Source organism: Sapajus apella, unplaced genomic scaffold, assembly GCF_009761245.1.
Source record: "Sapajus apella isolate SASKATOON/1434 unplaced genomic scaffold, GSC_monkey_1.0 scaffold37, whole genome shotgun sequence".
Classification (NCBI taxonomy): Eukaryota; Metazoa; Chordata; class Mammalia; order Primates; family Cebidae; genus Sapajus; species Sapajus apella.
The window spans coordinates 22,160,706-22,181,284 of record NW_022436977.1 but is presented as its reverse complement, the minus strand read 5'-3'; the positions used below and the strand labels follow the sequence as shown (position 1 = coordinate 22,181,284).

The following is a 20,579-nucleotide window of genomic DNA, read 5'->3' as shown; positions in this document are numbered from 1 at the left end:
AGGCTGCAGCTCCCCTTCTGCCCCTGATGTGAGGATACGTTCCTTCAGCCACTCAGCTACTGATGGAAGCTTAGGGCTAATAGGGGTTCCTGAGAAAAATGTTGCTGAAAAGCAAGCAAGCACAGAAATGGAGACTGCCTCTTTCACTGCTGGCATGCACTCTGAGCCACTGAGGCAGTTTAGGGACAGCTCTCTAGATGGCCAGAATGCACAGGTGCCTCAAACCAATCCAGAACCACCTGCAGCAACTCAGGGACCACACACCCTGGATTTAAGTGAAGGGTCTTCTGAGAGTGAGTTGGTGGCAGAGCCACAGCATGGATGTTTAGAAAATACCACTAGATGTCTTTTAGAAAAGCCACAATTTCCCACTGAGTCAAGGGATAACAATTGCATGGATTTCCAAACCAAGTTTGTAGTAAAGTTAAAACATACCTGCAGCCCCCAGGATAACAGTCCCTGGGAGAAAGAAGAGCAGCAGAGAGACCAGGCTTCAGGTGGTGGTGAAGGCTTCGCCCAGGGTGTGAATCCCCCTCCTTCTGATAAAGGTGGCTCAGCTGGCTGTCAGATTTTAGATGCTGGGAGAAAGGAGGTGGCTGTGGCCAAGCCCCTTATGTCCAAGATTTTATCAGACGGTTTCAAAGACCCAGCCACTGTGCTTTTGAGGCAAAATGAAACGCCACAGCCTGTTGCTCAGAGGCCTGGCCACCTCTGTACTGGCAGGGAGCAGCCAGCCCCCAACCACAGGTGCTCACTTCCTGTGATTGCAGTCTTCTCTGGCCCCAAACACTCCAAGTCCTCCCCAACACCACAGTTCTCAGTTGTCAGCTCTTCTCGTTCTCTTCAGGAGCTGAACTTGAGTGTGGAGCCTCCTTCCCCTACAGACGAGGATACACAGGGGCCTAACAGATTGTGGAACTCACATCTCAAGGGCTGTTCCTCAGGAAAGTCAGTGTCAAGAACACCTCTGCAGGCTGAGGACTGCAATCAGAAAGGCTCATCTCACTTGGATGATGACACTGCGGATCACAGGCCCCCGAAGCCTGTCACCCCTCCTTATCCAATGCCTTCCTCTCTCTCATGCATGTCAACTCCTGATTTCATGACCGGCTGGATGTCTGGTACTTTGGAACAGGCCCAACAGGGAAAGCCAGAAAAACTGGGTGTACAGGTTAGGCCAGAAAATTGGTGCTCTCAGATGGACAAAGGAAAGTTGCACTTTGGCTCCAGTGACAGCAATCCCTATTCCCTGTCCCGGCGTCCAGAAGAGCCTGTGCGTATCAGCTGGAAGCCATGTGTGTTTGGCAGTGCAGTCGATGTTTCCTGTAACCAGAAGCCCCAGGGCCTGACACCATCAAATGTGGTCCGGTGTTCCAGCATGGACAATGGCCTAGAAGACCAGAACTCCCCCTTCCACTCCCACCTCAGCACTTACGCCAATACTCAGGACCTGTCAAGCACCCACAGCAGCACTGAGAATGCCCAAGGTTCAAATGAGGCCTGTGAAATTTTCTCAGGGACTTCTTCAACTGCCCTAGGAAACCCCCACATCCTGACTAGCCCTGAAGGAGTAGCCCCCACTTCGGTTCATGACAGAAGACCCCAGTTCAGGAGCCCTTCTAGTGAAGTAGACTGTCTGAGGAGTAAGCCCCCTGTGGCTGAAGGGGGTGCTGCAGGTCCAGTGGATGAGATTATGCTGCTGTATCCATCAGAGGCAGGCTGCCCTGTGGGACAGACCAGGACAAACACATTCAAACAGGGCACACAGACCCTCAGCAGCAGGTGTCACTGGAGCAGCAGTGACATCTCCTTTGCTCAGCCTGAAGCCAGCACGGTGTCAGCCTCTGATCTGGCCTCATGGGCCAGCATGCACAATCTGTCTCTCCACCTCTCACAGCTCCTGCACAGTACCTCGGAGCTTCTAGGGAGTCTCTCCCAGCCAGGTGTGGCCAGAAGGGAGCAGAACACCAACAGAGACATCCTAGATAAAGCCCCAAAGGCCCATATGATGGATGGCTCTACTCAGACCACTGTGGATGAGGTCAGCCAGACTGACCTCACCTCACCCTCCCTGTGCCTCCAGGCTTCAGTGGCCAAACCTCAGGAAGTCAATGTGATCCTTGCAGAGCTGGGCTCAGATATCTCAACCATGTCTCAAGAAAAGGGAGATGTGCCAGGGGTACCTCAGAAGAGAGAGGCAGAGGAAACAGCATGGAAAATGGCACAGCCCCCATACCGTCAGGAAGAAAGCACTCCCTGCAAGCCCCAGAGCCCTCCGATACCCTCATCCCACTTGAGGTTTCAGAAAGCCTCCCTTGGACAGCATCTTCCTTCTGTGAGCCCCTCCGTTTCTGATGCTTTCCTGCCTCACAGCTCCCAGCCAGAGGAATCTCCTTGCATAGCTGTCAGCAGTCCCAGTCCCAGCCCCTCTTACTCCCCAGGGCTCTTTCCCAGTACTTCCAAATACCCTGGGCACTCTAGGGTCCAGAAGAAGTTGGGCCCCCCAAGTGCTTTGTTGGTGGACAGGGCCTCCTCCCCAATCCTCACTCTTAGTGCCAGCACCCAAGACCCGGGTCTTCCCCCAGGCTTTTTGACCCTTTCAGCCCCCTCAGTTCACCCTGTTGAAGACCACCAGAAGCTTGACTCCAACCCAGACCCTGTTGGTGCCCCAAGGACTCCAATGGATAATTATTCCCAACCCACTAATGAGTCAGGTGGCTCCCAGAGAGGTAGAAGTTCATTACAAAGGAATGACAGGAGGACCTTCCTTGAGTTGGGCTCCCAGCACAGCCCACAACAGAGTCCAAAATTCCAAGTTAATTTCTTAGGGCAGCCCCCTCAGCAGCTTCAGCCCAGGACCACTATCGGGGTCCAAAGCAGACTGCTGCCACCACCACTGAGGCAGAGGAGCCAGATGCTGGCCGATAGCTTTGTGCCTGAGGAGGTAGCTTCCCCAGAGCATGGCCCACTGATCGGTAGGGAGCCAAGTCAGTGGCGGAGCATGACAGAAAACGGAGGTGAGGGTTCAACATCGCCAGTGGAACTGCAGTGCACTCTGGACCTTTCCTCTTCATGGAGAGGCCTCCAGCACCTCAGTCCCTGCCCTGTCTCTGAGTTTACTGCAGGGCTCCAAGATTCTGCTTTGGGTCTGCCTCAGGCCTGCCAACCTGAGGGGCTGCTGTGCCACAATTGCCAGATGTGCATGGCCCCTGAGCCACAGCATCACAGTCTGAGGGACCTCCCAGTGCATAACAAATTTAGTAACTGGTATGGGGTTCAGAAGGGCTCTCCTGGGAGGTTGGACTTGACTGAAGAGCTGGGGGCCAGCTGTGATCTCAGCTCTGAAAAGCAGGAACAGAGCCCCCCACAACCTCCTAATGACCACAGCCAGGATCCTGAGTGGTCCCAAAGGGAGCAGATCCCCCTGCAAGTTGGGGCCCAGAACATCTCACTCAGCGTGGAACTCACAGAAGCAAAACTGCACCACGGCTTTGGGGAGACAGATGCGCTGCTCCAGGTACTGCAGAGTGGAACAGGGGAGATGCTTGCTACTGATGAACCTGTGATATCCACCTGGAAGGATCTCTATGTGCGGTAAGGGCCCCAGCCTGGGGTCGGGAGGAGAAAGGGTAGGCTGAGAAGAAAGAGCCCAAAAAAGCTAATAGCTTGCTGTTCCCTCTGCCTTTGTACATTTCTGGGATCTTCCAGGGGTCATAGATAGATCTTAAAGCAAAGGGCATTCAGGGTCAGCTTCAGTGAATCATATTTTGCCTCAGGCAAAAAGAAGCCATTGAGACCCTCAGGAGAGAGCAGGCTAAGGGGCTTCGGAACTTCAGCCAGACTCGAAGCCTTAGCCCCCAGAGACAACTGAGCCTCCTGCCCAACAAAGATCGCCTCATCCGGGATCTTGACTTGCCCAGCAGACGCCGAGAATACTTGCAGCAACTGAGGAAGGATGTTGTGGAGACCACCAGGTAGGGTGGACCCAGAGCCCTGATGGAACCAGGGTCTGTTGGGAGAGGGGAGTGTGGGAGCAGGAGCTGAAGTTTTAGTATCCTGGAGGGTTCTCTATACCTGTGGACAAGTGGAGGTGGCTGTGAGAGGCAGGGTAAATGGAAAGAGGACATAGGAGAAAATGGAGTGAGGGAGGGGTGGGCAGACATAAGGCACAGGAAAGGATGGACAGAAGGTTTCTGACAGGCTGTGCAGGTTTGCAGATCTGGGTCTCAAAATGGCTTGGTTCTCTCTGTCCAGCAACCTCTCCTGAGGATAAAAAATCAAACTTTAAAACCCTGTGGGCAAATGGAGGATGGGCCTTTTAAGAAGGTGGTATCATCCAAACTAGCCTCGGGTGGGCAGACCAGGGCTGTCACCCACCCACCATGTTAGAGTGTATCTTTCCACCCTGTGATCTTCCTCAGGAGCCCAGAGTCAGTGTCAAGGTCTGCTCACCCAGCCTTTGACATAGAGCTGATGCTGCGAGACTACCAGCAGGCCCGTGAGGAGACCAAGTTGGAGATTGCCCGTGCTCAAGACCGACTGCGGGAGCGAACTAAACAAGAGAAGCTGAGAATCCGCCAGCAGATCATTTCCCAGCTATTGAGGGTTTGGAGTGGGGCGAGCCTCTGATTTTAGGATAAGCCTGGACCTCAGACGTGTCCACTTTCACTGTGGCTACCTCTGAGTCTTAGGACATACATAACATTTGGAGGAGGCTGTGGGACCCTTGATGTCAACTCAAAGCTGGGCTAACTCTCTTTTTACATAATGAGACCAGCTCCTGTCCCCAGGCCAAAGCCTGGGAGGAAGAGCCTTTGGTGTGAAGTGCGGGGTGTGGGGAAATAAGAGCAGCAGTGGCTTTAAGGAAGCCGAGGCATGTGAGGCTAAGTCAGGGGGGCCCTGGGAGGTGGGTGACAAAATAGTAGAGGTGAGCAGGGAAGGGGTGGGCAGGAGAGGGCACAGCCAGTGAGGGTGCATCAGAAGCTGGTTGATGGTGATGTGTCCTTCCTAGGAAGAGGAAAAACTGCATACCTTGGCCAACTCCAGTTCCCTGTGTACCAGCTCTAGTGGAAGCCTCTCGTCTGGCATGACGTCTGGCTATAATAGCAGCCCAGCCTTGTCAGGCCAGCTCCAGTCCCCAGAGAGTGTGGTGAGTAGGCAGTTGTTGGGAACGAGCCAGGGGCCCGGACTGCTGAGGCAAGAGTTTGGGCAGGACGCTGTGCTTCCTGGAAGCCACTGCTGGCATGAGCCCTTCTCATGTGCAGGCCTTTGGTTTTCCCTTTAGTTTTGCCTCCCACTCCTTCTGTTTATTTGTTCATTCAACAAATGCATTGTTTTAGGATACAGCGGTAAGCAAAACCGTGGTTGTCCTTAGACTGAGGGATAAATATTAAAAACTGATTTATTATTGCGTTATTGTTGCAGTAAATTGTTTGAAGGAGGGTTGCTAAATCAGCATAAAACCAGGGGTCTGATGTCGTCTGAAAGGTCATGGAGATGCTCTGAAGAGAATGTGTTTAAACAGACTAAACGGATAAGAGGTAGTTAATGCAGTAAAAGCTTAGTGCTACTGCTATGAGGTGAGATGTGGGCCTAGCAAGTCATTCTTGGAGATGAAGAGTTTGAGGAACTAAATGAAGGTTAGTGTAGTTGGAATGTAAAGAGTGAGTTGGGAAAATGACATGAGAAGGGACTAGAAAATTGTGTGGACAATTTGAGAGTTCTGGCCCCTTTCTAATCCATCTCACTGTATTACTTCCCAAAAGTGAAAAGGCTGCTCAAAGTAATAGAAACCTTTTAAGGAGGGGAGTAGAATGACTGGATTGTAAGAAAAGGAGGCAGGAGCAGATGTGGGAGACTTACTATATTACCATGGCAGGGTTGAGAGAGATGATTGCTTAGTTTAGGGCACTGCCAGTGAAGATGAACAGAGGTGGATGGAGTGGAGAGAGAGCATATACAGGACTTGGTGACATGGGTGTTAGAGTAAGGAAGAGTGGGGAGTTGAGATCAGCACACACTTTTGACTTGAGCAGCTGAAGGGTGGTGATGTGAACAATGACAAGGAACACTGGAGGGAGAACTAGGTTTTGTGTGAAAGATGATGAGTTTAGATTTTTACTTACTGAGCTGAAGGTGCCTGTGAGAAATCCAGGTGGAGCAGTTGGAAATACAGAGCTCATAGGTGAGATCTGGCTGGGGATAAACATTTGAAATTCATTTTACAAATAAAACTTTATCTAATAAAATAATGTTTAAAAAGTAGCAAAGAACATCCAATGTCAGGTGCATGTTTGAGTCTCCTATTTGCCTTCCCCAGAAGCAGCTATTTATCTCAGTTTGGTATATATTTCCAGGGATGATGTATATACATCTTTTTGTAAAGTGCATGAATGGAAGTATACTGTACTCACTTTCTCACTTTGCTTTTTCTCTTAAAAACATCTCTTGGATATCATTGCATCAGTAAATCTAGTGCTGACTTCTTTTTTGTTGTTTTTATTTTAAGAGGCAGGTTTTTTTCCTTCTAAATATCGCAGTAGGTTCAGAAAAAAACATAAAAATTAAAAAAAAAATTTTTTTTAAAGAGGCAGGTTTTTGCCATGTTACCCAGATTGGTTTCAAACTTCTGGGCTCAAGCTCTCTGCCCACCTAGGCCTCCTAAAATGCTGGGATTACATGTGTGAATCACCATGCCTGGCCTTCTTTTTAACAGCTGAATAGTGTTTCTTTTTTTCTCTTTTATTGCATGTTTTTAAATTTGATGTTTTATATAGACAATATATTCATATAGCAGAAAGGGCACAAATATATACACATAAAGGTTGAGCATCCCTAATCCAAATATCAGAAATTCAGAATACTCCAAAATCTAAAACTTTTTGAGCACCGTGACACCACAAGTGGAAAATTCTGCACTTGACTTCATGTAACAGGTTGAGTTGAAACAGTCAAAACTTGGCTTCATGCACAAAATTATTTAAAACATTATATTAAATTACCATCAGGCTGTGTGTATAAGGTATATTTGTAACTTAAATTATATGTTTTGACATGGATCCTATCCCCACATGTCTTCTTATGCATATGAAAATATTCCAAAATCCAAAAGAATTCAAAATCTAAAACACTTCTGGTCCCAAGAATTTTGGATAAGAGGTACTCAGCCTGTAAAAGGGATACAGGGAAATACCCATCCCTGCCCTCAGTCTACCTAGTTCTTCTCCCTCATCCCACTCAAGGAAAGCAGTGTTGTTTCGTGGACGGTATCCTCCTAGGGGTCTCCATGCATACAAAATAAAGCATATTATTCCACTGTCCTATACCTTATTTTTTTTTCACTCAGTATAATTTGGAATTATTTCTATTTGAATATGCAGAGAACTTTCTCATTTTTTTCATTGCTGCATAGCGTTCCATTGTAGAGTTGCACTGTAATTTATTTAACCAGTATTCTAACTTGAGTTGTTTTCAGACTTTTGCTGTTATCAGCAATACTGCAGTGAATAACTTTATGCATCTATCATTTTATACATAGGTAAATATATCTGTGGGATAAATTCCCAGAAGGACACTTTTACAATGAGTTTATACATTTAAAATGTTGACAGATACTATTTTCTCTCACAGATGAGCTAATTTATACGCCCACCGGTAATAGCTGAGAGTTTACCTTTTTCCATACTCTCACCAGCATGTTATCAAATGTTTGGGTTTTTTGCTGAAAAATTATATCTAATTTTTCTCATATGCTTAAATATTTTTATTTCCTTTTTCATGAGCCATCTGCTCATATCCTTTGTTCATTTCTCCTTTTCTCTTACCAATTCAAGAGTTCTTTATATTTTGTCAAGAATAGTCCTCTGGCTGATAAGAACTATACGTATTTTTTCCCAGTGCTTTATTCTCTTTTGACTTTGCTTGTTTTGTTTGGGGCCATGCAGACAGATATATTTGTCAGTTTTCCTTGTTTGGTATCTAGGTTATAAATACTAATTAGAAACAGATTCTTCAGTTCAAAATTATGAAGAATTTTCTCCATGGCTTCTTCTGGAACTTCTGTCATTTATTTTCATATTTAAATCTTTGTTCCTTTTGGAGTCATTTTCATATGAGGTATGGATCCGATTGCATTCTTTCCAGATGGCTACCCCATTATCCCCTTAATGCTTGTTAGACAGTTTATCTTTGTGTAATCAGTTTAAGGTATCCCCTTTCCTTATACCAAGGCTTAGAATAGATTCTACCCTGTGGTAGTGTTAGTCCACCACTACCCTCATTGCTCTTCTCTTTCTGAGCTTTACCAGAGTATTGTTTCTTGTTGATTTAAAAATTGTCTTATTTTATTATAATTGACACATAATATTATAAATATTTGTGAGGTACAGTGTAATGTTTCAATACACGTATACATTGCATAATCAAATCAGGCAATTAGCATATCCATCACTGTAAACATTTATCATTTCTTTGTGGTGATAACATAAAATCCTATCTTCTAACCATCTTGATATATACATTACATTATTATTAGCTATAATCACCCGATTGTGTAATAGAAAACCAGGATTTATTCTTCCTTTCTAACTTTGTACCTGTTGACCAACCACTCTCCATCCCCCTCTCCCTGATCCCCTCCCCAGCATCTGGTAACCACTATTCTACTCTCTCCTTCTATCAAATCAACTTTTTAATTTTTATTATTTATTTACTTATTTTTGAGGCAGAGTCTCAATCTGTTGCCCAAGCTGTAGTGCAGTGGCGTGATCTGGGCTCACTGCAACCTCCACCTCCCAGGTTCAAGCGATTCTCATGCCTCAGCCTCCTGAGTAGCTGGAATTACAAGCCCCTACCACCACACCCAGCTAATTTTTGTATTTTTAGGAAAGATGGAGTTTCATCATGTTGGCTAGGCTGGTCTTGAACTCCTGACCTCAGGTGATCTATCCATCTCAGCCTCTCAAAGCACTGGGATTACAGGCATGAGAGATCAACTTTTTTAGATTCTGCATACGAGTAAGGTCATGTGGTGGTTGTCTGTCTGTGCCTGGTGTCTTTCACTTGGCATAATGTCCCTGGATTCATCCATGTTGCTACAAATGACAGAATTTTATCCTGTTTTATGGCTGAATAGTATTCAAAGGTGTATATATACACAGCAAACATTAACAGATTTCTTTTCCCATTCATTCGTAAGCGTTTAGGTTGATTTCATCTCTTGGTTATTGTGAGTTGCTGCAATAAATATGAGAGTGTAGATATCTGTTTGATATACTGATTTCATTTTCACTAGCTATATACCCAGTGGTGGAATTGTTGGATCATATGGTAGTTCTGCTTTAGTTTTTTGAGAAACCGTCATACTGTTTGCCATAATGGCTGTATTGATTTACATTCCTACCAACAGTGTATAAGAGTTCCCCTTTCTCCACATCCTTAACAGCATTTGTTGTTTTTTGTTTATTTATTTTTTTAGTGTTAATTTTTTTTTAATTGTACTTGAAGTTCTCGGGTACATGTGCAGATCTTGCAGGATTGTTGCATAGGTACACACATGCCGTGGTGGTTTGCTGTCTCCATCCCCCCGTCACCTACATGGGCATTTTTCCCAGTGTTATCCCTCCCCAGCCTCCCCGCCCCTGCTGTCCCTCCTGTAGCCCCCGACCCCCCAACAGACCTCAGTGTGTGATGTTCCCCTCCTGTGCCCATGTGTTCTCATTGTTCAATACCCGCCTATGAGTGAGAACATGCGGTGTTTGGTTTTCTGTTGTGTCAGTTTGCTGAGAGTGATGGCTTCCAGATTTATCCATGTCCCTACAAAGGACACAAACTCAATGATTTTTATGGCTACCTAGTATTCCATGGTGTATATGTGCCACATTTTCTTTGTCCCATCTATCATTGATGGGCATTTGGGTTGGTTCCAGGTCTTTGCTGTTGTAAACAGTGCTGCATTGAACATAAGTGTGCAAGTGTCTTTATAATAGAATGATTTATAATCCTTTGGGTTTGTACTCAGTAATGGGATTTGCTGGGTCAAATAGAACTTCTATTTCAAGATTCTTGAGGAATCACCACACTCTCTTCCACAATGGTCGAACTAATTTACCCTCCCACCAACAATGTAAAAATGTTCCTGTTTCTCTACATCCTCTCCAGCATCTGTTGTCTCCAGATTTTTTAATGATTGCCATTCTAACTGGCATGAGATGGTATCTCAATGTGGTTTTGGTTTGCATTTGTCTAATGACCAGTGATGTTGAGCATTTTTTCATGTTTGTCAGCCTCATAAATGTCTTATTTTGAAAAGTGTCTGTTTGTATCCTTCACCCACTTTTGAATGGTTTTTTTTTTTTTTCTTGTAAATCTGCTTTAGTTTTTTGTAGATTCTGGATATTAGCCCTGTGTCAGACGAGTAGATTTATTATAGCCATTTAGATGGAGTGAAGTGATATTTCATTGTAGTTTTAATTTGCATTTCCCTAAAGACTAGATGTTGAGCACTTTTTTCGTACACCTGTTGGCCATTTGAATGTCTTTTTTTGAGAAATATTGATTCAAGTTTTTGCCCATTTTAAAGTTGGATTATTTGGGATTTTTTGCTGTTATTTGAATTCCTTATATATTCTGGATATTAACCCTTTGTCAAATGCATAGTTCACAGATACATTCTCCCATTCTGTGGGGTGTCTCTTCACTCTTTTCCTTAGCTGTATAGAATCTTTTTAGTTTGATGTAACCTCATTTGTCTATTTTTGGTTTTGTTGCCTGTGCTCTTGAGGTCTTATCCAAAAATTCCTTGCTCAATCCAATGTCATAAAGTGTTTCTATGTTTTCTTCTTGTAGTTTCATATTTTCTGGTCTAAGATTGAAGTTTTTGATCCTTTTTGTATGTGGTAAGAGATAGGTGTCTAGTTTCATGCTTCTGTATGTGGATATCCAGTTTTCTCGGCATCATTTATTGCAGAGACTGTCCTTTCTCCATTGTGTGTTCTTAGTGTCTTTGTCAAAAATCACTTGGCTATAAATATGTGGATTGATTTCTGTGTTCTCTGTATTGTTCCTTTGGTCTCTGGGTCAGCTTTTCAGCCAGCACCATGCTGTTTTGATTACTATAGCTTGGTAGTATTTTTTGAAGTTAAGTACTCTGATGCCTCCAGCTTTGTTTTGCTCAAAATTTCTTTGGCTGTTTGAGGTCTTTTGTGGGTCCATATGAATTTGAGGATTTTTTTAAATGAAGAATGTTATTAGTATTTTGATAGAGATTGCATTAGAATATTGCAATAGAACATTGTTAAAATGTGAACATTTTAACAATATTCTTCCAACCCATGAACATGGGATATCTTTACATTTATTCATGTCCCCTTTAATTTCTTTTATCAGTGTTTTATAGCATTCATTGTAGACATCTTTCACCGCCTTTGTTAAGTTTATTCCTAGGGTACTTAATTTTTTTGTAGCTCTTACAAATGGGATTGTGTTTCTGCTTTCCTTTTCAGATAGTTTACTTTTGGTATATAGATACACTACTGATTTTTGTATGTTGATTGAGAAATAAAAGTAAAATTCTAAGCCTCCAACTGACTGAACAGACCTCCTCTCAGCCAAGCGGACCTTAGAGAAACCTTAAAAGCTAAGTGCATGACCATGACCTGATGGGAGGTTAGACACTCCTCATTATATCTCCTTCCTTGCTAACAGATATTAGGCTTTCTTCCCCAAGGGCTAAAGGGAAACCAGCCCTTTCAACAGACTCCACAATGAAAATGTCATTTACTAGCTTATTTTCCCAGCTATAGAACAAAGACGAGATTAACTTTTCTTAACACACTCCTACCTTGCCTTGCCCTTCCCTGCCCAAAGATGTCATCTTCCTCTGCTCCCTTTCTCTTCAGATGTTTACCCTATGTAAATTGTAGATTACTGGGCACTAACTGAAATCTCACAGGTATGTAACTATTCATCTTACTGCCCCATCTCCCTTTTTAAGGAAAATATATGAAACCTCCTGAGGACCTCTTTGGGAAAAACAGCCACAGATGTGTCTGTGATGCATGTTTTTCTTGGGCATGCCCTTGTTCTGGCTCAGTAAGCCTCAATTGGGGCACCTGCCTCACTCACTCATTAGGGTTGCCATCATTTTGTATCCTACAACTTCACTAAATTCATTTATTAATTATAAGTTTTGTAATGGAGTCTTTAAGGTTTCTTACACACAAACACACATACACGATCATGTCATCCTGTCAACAAGACTAATTTGACTACTTCCTTTCCAATTTGGATGCTCTTTCTTCCTTTTCTTTCCCAATTGCTCTAGTTAAACTTCTAGTAGTTCTGCCTTGAATAAAAGTGGTGGAAGTGGGCATCCTTGTCTTGTTCCAGATTTTCAAGAAAAAGCTTTTAACTTACCATGTTTGGCATAATGTTAGCTGTGGATTGGTCATACACGGACTTCATTGTATTGAGATGTGTTCTTTCCATACCCAGTTTGTTAAGAGTTTTATCGTGAAGGGATGTTGAATTTTATTGAGTGATTTTTCAGCATCTATTGAAATGATCGTACGGTTTTTGTCCTAGATTCTATTAATATGATTTATATTGATTTGCATTATGTTGAACTATCGTTGTATCTCTGAAATTAATCCCACTTGATCATGGTGCATGATCTTTCTTAATGTGTGGTTGAATTCAGTTTGTTAGTATTTTATTGAAGATTTTTTTTTTTTTTTTTAGACGGAGTTTCACTCTTGTTGCCCAGGCTGGAGTGCAATGGTGCGATCTCCATTCACTGCAACTTACACCTCGGTTCAAGCGATTTTCCTGTCTCAGCCTCCCAAGTAGCTGGGATTACAGGCATGCACCATCACACCCAGCTAATTTTATATTTTTAGTAGAGATGGAGTTTCACCATGTTGGTCAGGTTGGTCTCATATTCCTGACCTCAGGTGATCCACCTGCCTTGGCCTCCCAAAGTGCTGGGATTGCAGGCATAAGCCACCGCACCTAGCCAAGGATTTTTAAAATCTGTGTTCATCAGGAGTATTGGCATGTCATTTTACTTTTTGTTGTGTCCTTGTCTGATTTTGATTTCAGGGTAATGCTTGTCTTGTAGAATGAGTTAGGAAGTGTTCCCTACCTTCAATGTTTTGGAATAGTTTGAGCAGAATTTATCCTACTTTTTAAAAATGTTTGGTAGATTTCAGCACTGAAGCCTTCAGGTCCTGGGCTGCTTTTTGATGGGAGACTTAATACTGCTTTAGTCTCATTACTTTTTGTTGAGGCTGTCAGGTTTTCTGTTTCTACATGATTCAATCTTGGCAAGTTGTATATATCCAGGAATTTATCAATTTTTTTGGTAGGTTTTTAAATTTATTAGCCTGACCTCAAAGCAATTCTCCCAACTCCCAAAGTGCTGGGATTACAGGCATGAACCACCATGCCTGGCTGTGGTATCAGTTGTAACGTCTGTTTTTTCATCTCTGATTTTATTTATTTGATCGTCACTTTTTACCTTAGTCTAGCTAAAGATTTCTCTATTTTGTTTATCATTTCAAAAAAACAATTTTAATTAATTTGTATATTTTTTAGTTTCTGTTTTTTTTTTTTCGTTTGTTATTTGAGACAGAGTCTCACTCTGTTTCCCAGGCTGGAGTGTAGTAAGCATGATCTTGGCTCACTGCAACCTCTGCTTTCTGTGTTCAAGCGATTCTCTTGCCTCAGCTGGGATTACAGGCATGCACTAGAATGTCCAGCTAATTTTTGTATTTTTAGTACAGGGTTTTGCCATGTTGGCCAGGCTGGTCTCAAACTCTTGACTTCAGATGATCCCCCATGTTATTTAATGGCTGCCTTTGCCTTTTTTTTTTTTTTTTTTGGGCGACGTGGGGGTAAACAGAGTCTCACTCTGTTGCCCAGCCTGGATTGCAGTGGCAGGATCTTGGCTCACTGCAACCCTCACCTCTCAGGTTCAAGTGATTTTCGCCTCAGGCACCTAAGTAGCTGAAACTACAGATGCGTGCCACCATGCTCGGCTAAATTTTTAAAGTATTTTTAGTAGAGACAGGGTGTCGCCATGTTGGCCAGACTGGTCTTGAACTCCTGGCCTCACATGATCTGCCCGTCTCAGCCTCAGAAAATATTGGTTTACAGGTCTGAGCCACTGTGTCTGCCTTTTTTTTTTTTCTGGTTTTGTTTTGTTTTTTGACTGTTTTTGACTTAGTCTGTTGTATCTGATGTAAGTATAGCTACTCTTGTTCTTTTTTGGTTTCAATTTCCATGGAATTTCTTTTTTCATTCCTTCACTTTTGGTCTATGTGTTTATAGGTGAAATGAGTTTCTTGTAGGCAGCACATGGTTGAATCTTATGGGATTTGTTTTGTTTTGAGTAATCACTGACTGCAGCTTGATCCTCCCAGGCTTAAGCAATCCTCCCACCTTGCCCCTCAAGTAGCTGGGATTATAGGCATGTGCCATCACACATAGCTAATTTTTTTATTTTTCATAAAGATGAGGTCTCACTATGTTTTCTTGAACTCCTGGGCTCAAGCGATCCTTCCACTTCAGCCTCCCAGAGTCCTGGGATTATAGCCATAAGTCACCATGCCTTGCCTGAATTTTTTTTTTTTTTTTTAAATCGATTCTGCCACTTAAGTCTTCTAATTGGAGAATTTAGTTCATTTACATTCAAGATTATTGGTAAGTAAGGACTTAACTATTGGCATTTTGTTACTTGTTTCTTGTTTTTTTCTAAGTCCTTTTTTCCTTTCTTTCTCTCATAGTGATTAGCTTTAATAGTAAGTTTGGTTCCTTGCTTTTTTAGTGTATCTACTCTAGGTTTTTAATTTGCAGCTGTCATGAGGTTTACAAAAAAATAAAACCAGTTATTTTTACTTGATGACTTAATTTTCATTTCAAAGAAAAGAAACTGGCTGGGCATGGTGGCTCATGCCTGTAATCCCAACACTTTAGGAGGCCGAGGCAGGCAGATTACTTGAAGTCAGGAGTTCACCACCAACCTGGTCAATATGGTGAAACCCTGTCTCCACTAAAAATACAAAAAATTAGCCAGGTATGGTGGTGCATGCTTGTAATCCCACTGCTTGGGAGACTGAGGTGGGAGGATCAGTTGAACCCAGGAGGCAGAGGTTGCAGTGAGCCAAGATTGTGCCACTGCACTCCAGCCTTGGAAACAGAGTTCAAGACCAGTCTGGCCAACATGGCGACACCCTGTCTCTACTAAAAATACTTTAAAAATTTAGCCGAGCATGGTGGCACGCATCTGTAGTTTCAGCTACTTACGTGCCTGAGGCGAAAATCACTTGAACCTGAGAGGCGAGGGTTGCAGTGAGCCAAGATCCTGCCACTGCAATCCAGGCTGGGCAACAGAGTGAGACTCTGTTTACCCCCACGTCACCCAAAAAAAAAAAAAAAAAGGCAAAGGCAGCCATTAAATAACATGGGGGATCATCTGAAGTCAAGAGTTTGAGACCAGCCTGGCCAACATGGCAAAACCCTGTACTAAAAATACAAAAATTAGCTGGACATTCTAGTGCATGCCTGTAATCCCAGCTGAGGCAAGAGAATTGCTTGAACACAGAAAGCAGAGGTTGCAGTGAGCCAAGATCATGCTTACTACACTCCAGCCTGGGAAACAGAGTGAGACTCTGTCTCAAATAACAAACAAACAAAAAAAACCAGAAACTAAAAAATATACAAATATACAATTTTAATTAATTCAAAAAAGGCGAGAAAGAAAGAGAAAGAGGGAGAGAAGAGGAGAGAAGAGAAAGAAAGAAAAAGAAAGAAATAGAGAAAAGATAAGACTGGAGTCTGTACTTTAACTCCAGTTTCCCAACACCCGTCAAATTTTGACTTTCAGTTGTCGCAATTTACATTGCTTTACGTTGCCTCTCTCTCTCTCTCTTTTTTTTTTTTTGGGGGGGGGAGGGAGATAGAATCTCCCTCTCTTACCCAGGCTGGAGTACAGTGGTGTAATGTCATCTCACTGCCACCTCCCCTTCCCAGGTTCAAGCGATTCACCTTCCTTAGCCTGAGTAGCTGGGATTACGGGGCCTACCACCACAACTGGCTAGTTTTTTTATTTTTAGTAGATACAGAGTTTTGCCATGTTGGTCAGGCTGGTCTTGAACTCCTGACCTCAAGTGATTCACTCTTTCAACCTCTCAAACTGCTGGGATTACAGGCATGAGCCACTGTACCCAGCCTACGTTGCCTAGCTCTTTTTTTGAGACAGAGTCTTGCTCTGTCGCCCAGACTGGAGTGAAGTGTCACCATCTCAGCTCACTGCAACCTCTGCCTCCTGGATTCAAGTGATTCTCCTGCCTCAGCCTCCCAAGTAGTTGGGACTACCAGCACGTACTACCCTGCCCTGCTAATTTTTTGTATTTTTAGTAGAGACGGGGTTTCACTGTGTTAGCCAGGATGGTCTTGATCTCCTGATTTCGTGATTCTCCTGCCTCAGCCTCCCAAAGTGTTGGGTTTACAGGCATGAGCCACTGCGCCCGGCCATATGTTGCTATTTCTTAACAAATTGTTGTTGTTAATATTTTTAATAGTTTCATCTTTTATTCTTCATAATAAACATGTGAATGCTTTATGTACCCTGGTTATAATATGAGAGTATTCTAAATTTGTCTATATATGTACTTTTACCAGTGAGTTTTGTTTTTGTTTTGTTTTGTTTTGCTTTTTTTTTTTAATCGCATTTTAGGTTTTGGGGTACATGTAAAGAACATGCAAGATTGTTGCATAGGTATACACATGGCAGTGTGATTTGCTGCCTTCCTCTCCATCACTTGTATCTGGCATTTCTCCCCATGCTATCTCTCGCAAACTCCACAGCCCCCGCTGTCCCTCTCCTAGTTCCCCCCAGCAGACTCCAGTGTTTGATGCTCCCCTCCCTGTGTCCATGTGTGCTCATTGTTCAACACCCACCTATGAGTGAGAACACGTGGTGTTTGATTTTCTTTTCTTGTGTCGGTTTGCTGAGAATGATGGTTTCTAAGTTGATCCGTGTCCCTACAAAGGACATTGAACTCATCATTTTTGATGGCTGCATAATATTCCATGGTGTATATGTGCCTCATTTTCCCTGTCCAGTCTATCATCGACCAGGGATGATGAGCATTTTTTCATGTTTGTTGGCCTCATGTATGATTTCTTTTGAAAAGTGTCTGTTCATATCCTTTGCCCGCTTTTGAATGGGCTTGTTTGTTTTTTTCTTGTAAATCTGTTTTAGTTCTTTGTAGATTCTGGATATCAGCCCTTTGTCAGATGGGTAGACTGCAAAAATTTTTTCCCATTCTGTTGGTTGCCCATTCACTCTAATGACTGTTTCTTTCGCTGTGCAGAAGCTGTGGAGTTTGATTAGGTCCCATTTGTCTATTTTGGCTTTTGTTGCCAATGCTTTCGGTGTTTTGGTCATGAAGTCCTTGCCTACTCCTATGTCCTGAATGGCTTTGCCTAGACTTTCTTCTATGGTTTTTATGGTGTTACATCTTATGTTTAAGTCTTTACTCCATCTGGAGTTAATTTTAGTGTAAGGTGTCAGGAAGGGGTCCAGTTTCTGCTTTCTGCACATGGCTAGCTGGTTTTCCCAACACCATTTATTAAACAGGGACTCCTTTCCCCATTGCTTGTTTTTGTAAGATTTGTCAAAGATCAGATGTTTGTAGATGTGTTGTGTTGCCTCTGAGGCCTCTGTTCTGTTCCATTGGTCTATATCTCTGTTTTGGTACCAGTACCATGCTGTTTTGATTACTGTAGCCTTGTAGTATAGTTTGAAGTCCGGTAGTGTGATGCCTCCCACTTTGTTCTTTTTGCTTAGAATTCACTTGGCTATGTGAGCTCTCTTTTGGTTCCATATGAAGTTTAAGGTGTTTTTTTCCAGTTCTGTGAAGAAGGTCATTGGTAGCTTGATAGGGATAGCATTGAATCTGTAAATTACTTTGGGCGGTATGGCCATTTTCACGATATTGATTCTTCCTAACCATGAATGTGGAATGTTTCTCCATCTGTTTGTGTCCTCTCTTATTTCATTGAGCAGTGGTTCATAGCTCTTGAAGAGGTCCTTTATGTTCCTTGTTAGTTGTATTCCTAGGTATTTTACTCTCTTTGTAGCAATTGTGAATGGCAGTTCTTTCTTGATTTGGCTCCCTTTAAATCTGTTATTGGTGTATAGGAATGCTTGTGATTTTTGCACATTGATTTTGTATCGTGAGACTTTGCTGAAGTTGCTTATCAGTTTCAGGAGATTTTGGGCTGAGACGATGGGGTCTTCTAGATATACAGTCATGTCGTCTGCAAATAGAGACAATTTGACTTCCTCCTTTCCTATTTGAATACCCTTTATTTCTTTTTCTTGCCTGATTGCTCCAGCTAGAACTTCCAATTCTATATTGAATAGGAGTGGTGAGAGAGGGCATCCTTGTCTAGTCCCAGATTTCAAAAGGAATGCTTCCAGTTTTTGCCCATTCAGTAGGATATTGGCTGTTGGTTTTTCGTAAATAGCTTTTATTATTTTGAGATACGTTCCATCAATACCTAGTTTATTGAGGGTTTTTAGCATAAAGCGCTGTTGAATTTTGTCAAAGGCCTTCTCTGCATCAATTGAGATAATCATGTGGTTTTTGTCTTTGGTTCTGTTTATGTGGTGAATTACGTTTATAGACTAGCATATGTTGAACCAGCCTTGCATCCCTGGGATGAAGCCTACTTGATCATGGTGGATAAGCATTTTGATGTGCTATTGCAATCGGTTTGCCAGTTGTGTGGGTCTGAATCCTGAGTTCTAATTTGATTGCACTGTGGTCTGAGAGACTGTTTGTTATGATTTCCATTCTTTTGCATTCACTGAGGAGTTATTTACTTGCAATTATGTGGCCAGTTTTAGAGTACGTGTGATGTGGTGCTGAGAAGAATGTATATTCTGTGGATTTGGGGTGGAGAGTTCTGTAAATGTCTATTAGGTTTGCTTGGTCCAGGTCTGAGTTCAAGTCCTGGATATCCTTGTTAATTTTCTGTCTGGTTGATCTGTCTAATATTGACAATGGGGTGTTAAAGTCTCCCATTATTATTGTGTGGGAGTCTAAATCTCTTTGTAAGTCATTAAGAACTTGCATTATGTATCTGGGTGCTCCTGTATTGGGTGCGTTTATATTTAGGATCATTAGCTCTTCTTGTTGCCTTGATCTTTTTACCATTATGTAATGTCCTTCTTTGTCTCTTTTGATCTTTGTTGGTTTAAAGTCTATTTTATCAGAGACGAGAATTGCAACTCCTGCTTTTTTTTGCTCTCCATTTGCTTGGTAAATCTTCATCCAACCCTTTATTTTGAGCCTTTGTGTATTCTTGCATGTGAGATGGGTTTCCTGGATACAGCACACCGATGGGTTTTGGCATTTTATCCAGTTTGCCAGTCTGTGTCTTTTGATTGGGGCATTTAGCCCATTTACATTAGGGTTAATATTGTTATGTGTGACTTTGATCCTGCCATTTTGATGCTAGCTGGCTGTTTTGCCCGTTAGTTAATGCAGTTTCTTCATTGTGTCGATGCTCTTTACCATTTGGTATGTTTTTGGAGTGGCTGACACTGGTTGTTCCTGTCTTTGTTTAGTGCCTCTTTCAGGAGCTCTTGTAAAGCAGGCCTGGTTGTGATGAAATCTCTGAGTACTTGTCTGTTTGCAAAGGATTTTATTTTTCCTTCGCTTATGAAGCTTACTTTGGTTGGATATGAAATTCTGGGTTGAACGTTCTTTTCTTTAAGGATGTTGAATATTGGCCCCCACTCTCTTCTGGCTTGTAGGGTTTCTGCTGAGAGATCCGCTGTGAGTCTGATGGGCTTCCCTTTGTGAGTAACCCGACCTTTCTCTCTGGCTGCCCGTATCATTTTCTCCTTCATTTCAGCCCTGGTCAATCTGAGGATTATGTGTCTTGGGGTTGCTCTTCTTGAGGAATATCTTTGTGGTGTTCTCTGTATTTCCTGGACTTGAATATTGGCCTGCCTTGCTAGATTGGGGAAGTTTTCCTGGATAATATCCTGAAGAGTATTTTCCAGCTTGGATTCATTCTCTCCATCACATTCAGGTACACCTATCAAACGTAGATTAGGTCTTTTCAGATAGTCCCATATTTCTTGGAGACTTTGTTAAATCCTTTTTATCCTTTTTTCTCTAATCTTGCCTTCTCGTTTTATTTCACTGAGTTGATCTTTCCATCTGGAAATGTGGCATCCACTCACCCTCCATGCTTTCGCTGGGAGCTGCAATCCTGAGCTGCTTCTAATCGGCCATCTTGTATCCCTGGTCTGTTTTGTTTTGTTTTTTGAGACAGGGTGTCACTCTCGTTGCCCAGGTTGGAGTGCAATGGCATGATCTTGGCTCACGGCAACCTCCATCTCCCAGATTCAAGCGATTCTCCTATTTCAGCCTCTTGAGTAGCTGGGATTACAGGCATGCTTCACCACACCTGGCTAATTTGGTATTTTTAGTAGAGATGGGGTTTCTCCATGTTGGACAGGCTGGTCTCAAACTCCTGACCTCAGGTGATCTGCCTTC

At 42.9% G+C, this 20,579-nt stretch overlaps 1 protein-coding gene across 4 annotated transcripts in view; it reads left to right on the top strand.

Annotated features, from left to right (window-relative positions):
* The window catches only part of STARD9 (StAR related lipid transfer domain containing 9), a 151,991-nt gene that overhangs the window by 115,657 nt on the left and 15,755 nt on the right, over window positions 1–20,579 (top strand). For all 4 annotated transcript variants that reach the window (XR_004274972.1, XM_032297823.1, XM_032297826.1 and 1 more), the window contains 4 exons: window positions 1–3,594; window positions 3,777–3,974; window positions 4,422–4,605; window positions 5,012–5,149. The exon at window positions 1–3,594 is cut by the window's left edge and continues 6,561 nt beyond it. Coding sequence is in view for 3 of the 4 variants with exons in the window: in XM_032297823.1 (XP_032153714.1) it covers window positions 1–3,594; window positions 3,777–3,974; window positions 4,422–4,605; window positions 5,012–5,149 (4,114 nt within the window). In the remaining variant the exon portion in view is untranslated. The remainder of the gene's footprint in view (window positions 3,595–3,776; window positions 3,975–4,421; window positions 4,606–5,011; window positions 5,150–20,579) is intronic.